Source organism: Rhinolophus hipposideros (genome assembly GCF_964194185.1).
Source record: "Rhinolophus hipposideros genome assembly, chromosome: 2".
In the NCBI taxonomy this organism is placed as follows: Eukaryota; Metazoa; Chordata; class Mammalia; order Chiroptera; family Rhinolophidae; genus Rhinolophus; species Rhinolophus hipposideros.
In genome coordinates this window covers 79,911,961-79,923,210 of record NC_138048.1, presented here as the reverse complement: position 1 = coordinate 79,923,210, position 11,250 = coordinate 79,911,961, and the positions used below count along the sequence as shown (strand labels likewise).

Here is an 11,250-nt window from a genome sequence, read left to right as displayed (position 1 = left end):
AAGAGTAAAAGGGCTTACTGTATTTAGGTTGATTGGCGACCTCAATCTACTTTTAGCTCTTTGCTTCTAGCCCCTCTGTTAAGATTTATATGTGCATTAAACTTCAGACTTAGCATTTGAGTTGTGTTTTACTGTTTTAGTGACTTACAATTTGGTTAGAAGCCCCTACTTGCTTGACTCATTGTAGAAGTTTTGTTTGGTTAGGTTTTTACACAAACATGAAATAATTTCAGTAAAAAATTAATGGCATGTATTCATTGTCAGGCAGGTTGCTGTCAACATTTGCTCCACTCTTTTTCAAAGGGCATCACGTTGACTTCATCTCCAAATTCTTGGAGTGCTTCATCGTGGTCTTAAAATACTGATCACATTATCCTTTAACATCTATGTTTAAATTGGGAATCAGGAAACCACAATGCAAAGAAAACATATATGAGGACAATGCACACCCCCGAATAGGGACACTGATACCTTCCTTCTATTGGTTAGTTCTGCTCATTCCTTTCTGTAGTCCTTCGTTCTCTTGTCAGATGTGCTATGTTCCCTTCTGTAACTTTGCCCTACAGTAGTATGTTCAACTGCCAGAGCCAGATTTCTCATCTCTCCTGCTCTTCACATCTCCCATTATGTTCCTGTTCCCTCTCTGTGGGAAACCGCTTTCTTCTCTGGAAGGATCTAGAGTTGAGCTCCATGAAGGCTCCAACTCAGTTCATTGTGCAGCATCTCTGGTCACGCCTTACTCCCCAGGCAGCATGGCACAGTGAGTAGTGCATGGGGTGACTTTGGAGTCAAATAGACCTAGGTTTATTATTATATTGTTATTATTATTACTAAATTTATAGGGGTGAGATTGGTTAATAAAACTATATAGGTTTCAAGTGTACAATTCTATAGTACATCATCTATATATCACATTGTGTGTTCACCACCCAGAGTCAGTTCTTCTTCCATCACTGTGTATTTGACCCCTTTTACCCTCTTCTACCAGCCCCCACCCCCTTACCCTCTGGTAACCACTAAACTGTTGTCCATGTCTATGAGTTTTTGTTTCTTTGTTTGTTGCTTTCAGTGTTATATCCTACATACAAGTGAAATCATATGGTTCTAACCTCTCTGTGCCTCAGTTTTATAATCCATTATATGGGCAAAGAAAATTTTATCTTGCATGGTTCATGTGTGATGTAATTGCAATAACAATTATAAAATGCCTGCATGATGCCTGCTGGATTCTGAATGCGAGCTTCCTTCCGCCAATCATCCCAAAGGCTATCTCTGATTTGCCACCTCAGGACTTGTTTATAAAGAGGCTATCACAGCATGTTTTTAGGGTCAAAAATGCTTTGTATGCAGAAATGAATAACACAGGTACATTTTAGTAAGGAAAAAGGGGTTAATTTCCCATCTGACCTCATTTTTTTAAGGGAACATAAGCAATATCTTAGAGCATTAACACTCAGCATTCTGCAGACTCCAATTCTTATAGCGAAGTGGTGAGATAATTAAAAGTTACCAATATTTCACTTCGAACATGTTGCATATTGCATGTTTCCTATGCTTGGTTGTTCACTGCAGACAAGATCCTTAGGAATGGGGCCAGATTTTGCTTTATATTTTACGACCCAGCATAGGACCTGACACTTGTTAGATGCTCAAATAAATGTTTGTTGAACAAATGAATCTTTCATTTAATGCAATTATGTGAACTAATGAAAGTTAGTTGTCTAATTTTTGTTGGGGCTGAATTTGGCTGACTGATTCATAGTGACCATGTTTTATGAGCTCACTCTTGTGAGGGGGCAGTGGGGGTACAAGGTCTGTATTTGGAGGGATGCGGTGTGACCATCTGCCCTTCACACTTTCCTCTTTGCTTTTATTGTCTCTCATCTTCTTTACTGGATTGTAAACTCCCTAAAGGACAGAGACTGTGGCTTATGTTCAGTGTCACCACATATAATTCCTCAGTGCTTCTGGCATTGACAATATTCAGTAAATACTAGTTGAAGGGAAGTTAGCATTTTTGGATTTATATATGATTTTAGAAATGCAGTATTTTATCTTTGTCCTTTCTCATCTGGTCTGATTTATATCTGTGTTTTCCATAGCTCTTCCATTGATTTTACCCTTGGATTTATTGTTCTTTAATCTCATCCTTATAAATGCCATGTGATTTGTGGCAAAACGTTGGTTGAGGCTTGAAAATTAAACAGACCCGGATTTAAGTTCTGAATTTATACCTAACTGGTTGTGTGATTTTGAGGAAGGTATGTAACCTCTTGGTGCCTCTTTCCTCACCTGTGAAGGTGAATGATAGTGTGTCATCTACCTGCCAGTGCTATTTTGAAACCAATTGGTTTGATGAATGTAAGGCAGCGACTCATAGTAAGAACTCTCTCTAGATAGTAAGTGTTATTATCCTTGTTACCATTCTCTTTACTCTCTTACTATTTATCCTAACTACTCTTTCCTTTTCCAATAAAAAACTATGCATTTTAAACTGTAGCTTTCCTGTTCTCACTGGACTCTGGAAGTTGCTGGGGAATGGAATACAATGAACCATCAAAATATCATTTCACTGGGAACCTTATATCCTATCGCTTTGAGCATTGATAAAAGCCTTAATAAGAATAACCACTATTTGCCCCATTAAAATAATACAAGGATAAATGTGAGTTTTTAGAAAAAAAAGTCCTTACATTATATAGCAAGGAACTGGCGAATTAAATGACATGTAAAGACAATAAGGACATAGCATATATTTACATTTATGATTTTTTAATGCACTCTCTCTCTTTCTCTCTCCATTTATTACAATGGATTCTAAAAGGTTGCTCTCACAACAAGACCATTATCCCTAGTAGATTTAAGGATTATTTCACTATTTTCTTGAAATAATTGAGGTTGCTGGAATAAGCTATTCAGCTCAATATTTCTCATCTCCTTCTAATACAAATGTATTTGATTCCTATAAATCTGAGTAAGGTCAGTCAGGAAATGATACATATTTGTTTTCCCCACGGTATATGAGCTATTAAGTCATGTTGCATTTATTATAGATCATGTTTGCTATTTGGCAAGATAATTTGAATGACTGAGAACAATATTTTAGAACATGTAATACAAGGAAAACAACCAGAAAGAGAATTGAAGCAAAACGTTTCTTATAATAAATACTTTAAGTAAATAAAATATTCTGTTGTCATTCAAGCACACATTTGCTTGAATCAAAATACATGAAAATACCATTCAATATTATACATACTGTTCATTCTTCTAGATCGTACTTATATATACATATTTCTTTCCTATAAATATGTATTTATATCACTTAGTCCTTTCATTTGGGTCTCATATAATATGTGTATCTATTCCTATTATATCTTTCTTACAGCCTCAATTATGTGGATGTTTTCTTGGCTCTGTGCCATTTTAATTATTTTGGCTATTGCTGACATGGACACAATGGCAAAGACCACGCCATATACCAAATTTACGAAGAAATCTGAGGGAAAAGAGATGCTGAAGGGTCTAAAGCCAGCCAGTGACCTACCTCTGGGAGAAGAAGAAGAAACCCTCTTCACAGAAGAGACTAAAATGGCAGAACCGACTCCTGACCCCTCCGTCCTAGATTCTGCCTTTGGAACTGCTACTCTGTTCCCCTTTGAAAACTTCACTCTTGACACGGCTGATTTCTTTTTGAATTGCTGTGATTGTTGTTCATCCATACCAGGGCAAAAAGGAGAACCTGGAAAGACTGGAAAGCCAGGTATTTGAAAATAGATGAAGCCACATTTGTCCCCTGTACATCCTTAAGGTTGAGAGGTGGCTTGGAGGTAGAATTGCCCCAAGGGTTTCTACATTATCATGCAAATGGTGATAGGTCTAGGCATAACATTATGACAAATGCAAATGGGTTGCCCAGTGTGGTAGCTCCTAGCCTCCTGCTTGGCTATTAATAAATATTAAAATTAAAATTAAATAAGATTAAATATTTAGTTCCTCAATCACACAAGCCACATTTCAAGTGCTCAATAGCCACTTGTGGCCCATGGCTACCCTACAGGACAGCACAGATATACAGCATGTCCACAGTGCAGGAACTTATTGGACAGTGCTGGTTAGAGCAGAGACCAGGCCACCCCCCAACCCCCCTGATGCCAGTGTGTAACTCTTCAAGTTACCCTTGTCCACTACCAGTACAATGTTTTCATTAATGGCTGATACATAAAAGTGAAAATGAAAATTCTCTTATCTGGTAAAAATGTGTGCTGACTAATGGATTTTTGGAGTGCTATTTGTAGTTAGGATTAGATATGGAATGCGTGTGAGATGGAGAATAAAGCCAGGATTCGGTTTGCTTCTCATTGAAATTCTGCGTCAACACTGTATCTTGCCCAGCAATGTTCTCCGTTGAACTTCATGGTTACATATTTCAAAATTTCAGATGTCTTTCAAGTATACATTATGGATACAATCTCCATTTTATTGTAATACATTTCGGCTTTTACATGTCATATGGCAGAGAATTCAAGGTAAAATTGAGATCAGAATGTCAATTGCAAATTCACTATTCCCTGAAAAAATTACATATAAATATTTGTTGTGTCTTGCCTGAAGAATTTGAAGTTATAAAATCAGGAATTACATATCCTCATTAAGGTTTTGATTCATCTCATCTAATTGTAGGAAACTTTTGGGAAATGTGCTCAATGTTTATGCAGAGCTGAAATAAAAGGGTAAAGGAGCCGAGCAATGGTTCGGCACACCAAGAATTCAGGGTTGCTAAAATATTATTGGAAATGTGATGAGACTGAGAAAATTGTATTTACCAGAATTTCTCTTAGTATCGTATCTGGCTGGCAAGCTGCTTGGGGGTGAAAACCCCAAAGGGCATGGTCAAGTACACACAGCTGGTTGCTAAACTGTCTTTTAAGTCTGTGGGTCTGTAACATCAAGGCTTGTGTTTTAACCATTGGTGGACTTAGTTGGTTTGTTCTCAGAGCTCAGCCTTTCCTCTAAATACATACGACAAGTACTTTGAAGGTGTGCCAAGTCACGAGCTTGCCCAGGGCACCCATATGTCTTACTCTGCATAGAGCACAGTGCTGAAGAGATCAGAATGGTGAGTGTATCATGGTCCTCCCTTGGGGGAATTTTATTTCCTTTCTAAGTCTCAGTTTCCACAATCATAAAATGGGATAAGAATAATATCAACTTCAGAGAATCATCAAGAGAACTGAGTAAGTTCATACATATAAAGACTCAGTGTGGTGCCTGGAATAGAATAAGTACTCAATAAACTGTGTTTATTTTCTCAGCTATCATAGCAGGTGTTTCCTATTTCATCAAATACTCTGATCCTGATAGGATCCTGTTTTTGAGATTCATAAAGAGGTATTCATTTTGGCTTTATCAACGTTTTCAAAAACCTAGCTTTGATTTTTAAATTAGAAATCTAGTATAACCACAACATTAAACAGACTTGAAAATAAAAATAAACCTACTCAAATCCTAATTTATTCATTGGGTCTGAGCTTAATACCATTTTCTTTGGGATGTCTCCTCTGATTCTTTACATCACTAACTACACTGTGGCAATATCTGTTTATTTGTGTGGTTATTAGTTCAATGTTTATCTTTCATGGACTTTCAACTCCATGAAGGTAGAGACTGCTGGAATTTTTTTTCTTTCAAGTTTTTGAATGAATCTTTTAAAAAAAATTATAGTTGACATATAATATTATGTTAATTTCAACACAGTGATCCCACACTTACGAAGTGATCACCACAATAAGTCTAGTAACCATGTATCATCATACATAGTTATTACGATATTATTGACTATATTCCTTATGTTGTACATCACATCCCCATGACTTATTTATAACTGAAAATTTGTACTTCTTAATGCCTTTCCCCTTTTCCACCCATCCCTCCACTCCCTCCCCTCTGGTGACCATCAGTTTGATCTAGGACTGCTGGAATATTGATGGCTAATTCCTAACACCTAGTGGGAACTAGTGCTGGTTCATAGGAAGCCTCCACAAGAGTTCCTGAGTGAATGCATAAGTGAGTGAGTGGGAAAACCAAAAGTGCTAGGTATTGTGGTTTTACTTCCAACTTGAATGTGTGGTCCACTTGAGATTAAGAGTCAGGTAATCATTTTGTTCTTGTTGGATACAGCACTGCTTCCCTGACTCATTAGATCACTGCCATGAATCCAGTGACAGGTACTAATGTGCTCTATTTATCTATTCAGGTAGTACAAAATTGCAAATCTGACAAAAATATTGTCCTCAGAATTCTGTAGTAGTTTATTCTCATTCAGATTTTATCAATAAGACACTGACAGTCATTGGTCTCAATAAAATGGCTGCTTTTTTTTTTCTGAACTGATGAATTTCAAAAGAGAATTTTTCTATCTCAACAGTTTTAAAATCTCGTTTCCAGGTCTTAAGGGAGAGGCTGGTGATATGGGGATCCCAGGGCCACCAGGAGTTGCTGGACCCCAAGGTCCCAAAGGCCAGAAAGGAGAGAAGGGTAGGTAATTATATTCATTTCATGTCAAAACTGAAGAGATCTTCTGTATCATTTTTTAGAGAGCAATTTGCTAAGTCAATGCCAGATTTTTGCAGGTATGTCAATTTTAAAAATATAAAACTTGGTTAAGCATTTGTGAGTTACATTTGACATAAAAAATGTTAACTTTATTAATGGCCAATTGAGAAATTTTAAACTTGGCTGATAACATCTCTCTCTCTCTCTCTCTCTCTCTCTCTCACACACACACACACACACACACACACACACACACACGCACGCGCGCGAGAGAGCGCACACACACACACACACACTCTCACACATCTTTTCTATTTCTTACTGGCCTCCCAGCTGATTCAGTGACTGGGACCCACAGGGCATCATTTCTGGGGATGGGTCCTTCCCTATTTACTCCCACGTGAGCTCTTCTTCATGATGCAAATTAATTTCATACTAGATAGAACTAACTAGAACAGGCAATTCTCTTCCACTTAGGTGGATAGCCTGCCTGCTAAGGAGAATATGATGTATCCTTTGGTTCACTCTCAAATCAGGGGTCGTGTCAATGGTGGAAAGAGAGCTAAATTCAAATGGAAGAAATCAATCACCTAACAGTAACCTCACCTGGAAATTGAGGGGAATGAACTAGATATTTGTTTATATCTTGTTTATTTTTCAAAGAAGACTCATAGCTTTGTGTGCTTTCATAGGTCTTTTCCAGCTCAGCAATTCTATAATTCCATTGATGTATCAGTAAAGAGGGCATTCTGCCTGGGAAATCCCTGGTTTTGTAAGTGCTTCGAGGTATTGAGGGCAGGTTACACATTCACTGGGACACTAAGAAATTCCTCGGTGAATACCGCCAGCCTATAGATATACTATCTATCCATCTAAGTGTTTTAGCCTCAGTGTCACATGTCAGAAGATCTAATATTATCTACACATCACCCGGCACATGGCTCAGGAACTGCCTAACTCATATCTAGTAGGACATTCAGTGAAGTAATTATTCAAAAAAGATGCTAAAGTAAAGCGAGAACTACTTCCCACTTGTCAGTTATGCGATTTTCGTTTGCGGAAACATTTAATCCTTTTGTGACTGAATTATGTTAGCAGACAACCCTGTGAAACAAAGATGAGTGATGAACCTCCCCAGTGATTTATACATTTTGGAAGCTAGACTTCTGGAAGTAGAAGAAAAAACAGGGAAATGTCATAAAATAAGTTTCTTAAGAATATGCTTTGATGAAGAATCAAAAGTAGAAATTCATTCAGCCAGTCGATAAAATGGCACCTCTACTTTTCTTTTATTTCCAGACTTAGCTTAGACTCTTGGTTAAAAAAATAAACGAATGGAATGACTACATTCTGGCTAATCACAACCTGATTGAGTAAATTCAGTGTAAGCTGGTAAAATCCTTAAGTGAACTCGAGAACCAGAATAATTCTCCAATAAAGGTCAATATGAGTGTCGACAGGAACTGGGAATAGAACTGGCCCTTTGCTTTCGTTCAGGGTTGGGTTTTCTCCAAACACATACAGACATTTTCCTGATGGCCTATGGGTTGATTTCCAAATGTTAAATTTTAAGTGGAATTACCATTAAAATTTAAACTGTGCTGAGCGGCTTATGGTGGGATTTCTGTAGTTGGTCTTGTGAAGTTTGGGGGTGTCTCTTCTCATGACTTTTAACTTGACTTAGGGTTTCTTTTTTCCTGGCAAAAATGAAAACAAAAATGTTAGTTATATCATAAATAATATGGTTGGCAAATTGATGCCAACCAAGTAATATGCAGTCATGTTTGGCTACACATTTCTGAACTTTTTCATGTCTCAGTTTCTTCCAGGATAAAAGCAGTGACAAAATATCTTCCTTGAAGGGAGATGCTATAAACATTTGTAAATGAAAAATGTCCTAATTGATGAAATATACTCTGTTACATGAGCCTCCCTGCTATAGGATTTAATATCAAATAAAAATTAATATTACATTAAAAAGGCTGGATTAAATTTTAAAAATCATATTAAGAGCTTGGAACATTACCTGGTGCAAAGTAGTGCTCAATAAGACTTAGCTATTATTATTGCTATTATTGTTGCTATTTGCAATTAAAGTAAATCTAGTGTGGCAGCAATGTAACAGGATGGGCCCTCAGCCAAGTCCAGTATAAAATTGTTTTCTGACACAAATTCTCACAGCTCTATAATTTGTACAAAGAGTATATAAAAAAATTTTTAAACAAAGTGAAAATTGGCTTTCCCTTGATACTCTGTGTCAAGGACTATATATACACGTATATTTATTTCCTGGATGGGTTTTGTTATCATAAGTTTTAGCCAACTCCAGGGTGTTGTGTCGTTTATGCTTACATAGTGCATGGCACTATATCTCAGGCATTGTGGGGAATATAGAGGAGAGGACATTTTAACTGTCATTCAAAATTCATAATCAGAAAAACACACATACTTGTACGTACGTATATAACACAAGGCAGAATGTCATGAGCTTTGTGAGAGATTTGAGGGAATGCTGAGGGAAAAGCTGAGCTCTGTTTGAAGAGATTGACACTCACCCCAAATCTCCTTTAAATGGTTTACCAAAAATTGAAATAAAATATTCCTAGTGATGCTCAATAACTTAATTTTCCACATTATTTTATCTTTACACATCTTGGTAAAGGAAGCATTAGAATGTGACATGCTTGTGACATGGATATTAGCTATGTCATAACTAATAGAGTTGGAAGAAAGTTAATCTTGGTATCATTTTAGGACTAAAGGGAGAACGTGGGGACCAAGGAACAAGTGGAGTTCCAGGATACCCAGGAAAACCTGGAGAACCAGGTAGAGCACAAACTATATCTATTGTGTACAGTCACGTGTGGAATATAGCCGCTGATTTTCTTCCTGTTTGCATTTAAAGTTATCAGAGTGGTAAGGTGGAAATATAAGTTGCTGTTCTTCTTCTAATAATTCAGTGTACTGATTTGCTGGAGTATAGCTAGCACTGGGATAGGAATTTGGAGACCAGGTAAAAGTATCTGACCTCTGTTTCTCTTCCTAGCTGTCCTTGGGGAAAAAAGTCCCTGAGTATTTATGGATTTCAATTTCTTTGTTTGTAAGATTTGGGGTTTGGGTGGATAATATGGAGATTTAGAATACATGGTTTGGGTCAAAATGCAAAGTGTAATGGAATACAATGGGCGACTATAGTTCTAATACTCTTCATTATCCTAAAATTAAAAAAAAAATCAAACTATACGAGATCTAAAAATAAGCTATCACTTCTCAGTGGCATTATCTCTTCCCCTTATGAGACAGTAGCATGTTATGAATGGTTCAGTGTAAGAGTCTCTCACACAGCCATTACTGAGGCAAGAACCAGGTTTCCAGGCCTTGTTAATAGGTTTTATTTCTATTTTGTGGGCTCTGTGATAATAGTATATTGTTCATAGCCTATGTGGTCCTTAAACATTATTTTAATTTTCCATTCCAGGTGGACGTGGTCCTAAGGGGGATAGAGGAGACATTGGACTGGCGGGAGTGAAAGGACAAAAAGGCTCAAAGGGGGATACATTTGTCAATGGTACCAAAGGAGATAAAGGAGACCGAGGGGCTTTGGGCTCACCAGGCTTGCATGGAGAACCTGGGGCTAAAGGGGAGAAAGGGGAGCAGGGCGATAAGGGCTACTGCAGAGAATCCGGGGAGAGGGGGGAAAAAGGGGAAAAAGGTGAGGTGGGAATGAAAGGAGAGAAAGGTAACAAAGGAGATACTGGAACGGAAGGCAAAAGTGGCCCAGATGGCCTGCCTGGGGCCCAAGGTGATCCAGGAGCTAAAGGAGAAAAGGGAGAGTTAGGTCCTCCTGGTCTGGTGGGACCTGTGGGGCCAAAGGGTGAGCTTGGGAGCAAAGGGGTTCGAGGATCTATTGGGAAGAAGGGCTCTCGGGGACTCAAAGGCTCCAAGGGGGAGGTGGCCAGAGTCCCACAGTCGGCTTTCAGCGCTGCTTTATCAAAGCCTTTCCCTCCTCCCAATGCCCCTATCAAATTTGACAAGGTTTTCTATAATGACCAAGGGAGTTACAGCCCTGTCACGGGGAAGTTTAACTGTAGTATTCCTGGGGCATATGTTTTTTCCTACCATGTCACGGTGAGGGCCCTACCTGTTCGGATCAGCCTGGTGGCCTGGAATAAGAAGCAGTTCAAGTCCAGAGAAACGCTCTATGGTCATGAAATAGACCAGGCCTCTCTCCTCATCATCCTGAAATTAAATGTAGGGGACCAAGTCTGGCTAGAAGTTTCAAAAGATTGGAATGGGGTGTATGTCAGTGCAGAGGATGACAGCATTTTTACTGGGTTCCTTTTGTACCCAGAAGAAACTCCTGGAATTTCACCATAAACTTGAACACGGTAGTTTAGTCGGTGGAATAAGTCAGGTACCATCATAGCACAGTACTAATGAAAACAATAGCTTTCATTATTTTTTCTATTATTATAAAAATAATACAAAAAAACATAAGAAAAAATTCTATCACCTAGTCAATTACTATTTCTATTTTAAGATACCACCTTTTTAAGAAATATCTATATGCTTGAGAGCATATGTCTATTAATTTAGTAGATAGCCTTTCTCATTTAGCATTGCAATAGCATTTCTCATGCTGTTTAAATAATTAATAATATATGTATATAAAATATGAATGAGATTTGTAATTAA

At 37.8% G+C, this 11,250-nt stretch overlaps 1 protein-coding gene across 1 annotated transcript; it reads left to right on the top strand.

The window, feature by feature from the left end:
* Positions 1-3,396: 3,396 nt before the first annotated feature.
* Positions 3,397-10,932, top strand: OTOL1 (otolin 1; the record flags this gene model as incomplete). Its single annotated transcript, XM_081070446.1, has 4 exons — positions 3,397-3,763; positions 6,448-6,537; positions 9,310-9,381; positions 10,034-10,932. 4 exons carry the CDS (start codon positions 3,397-3,399, stop codon positions 10,930-10,932), a joined length of 1,428 nt encoding a protein of 475 aa, XP_080926572.1.
* Between the last annotated feature and the right edge of the window lie 318 nt (positions 10,933-11,250).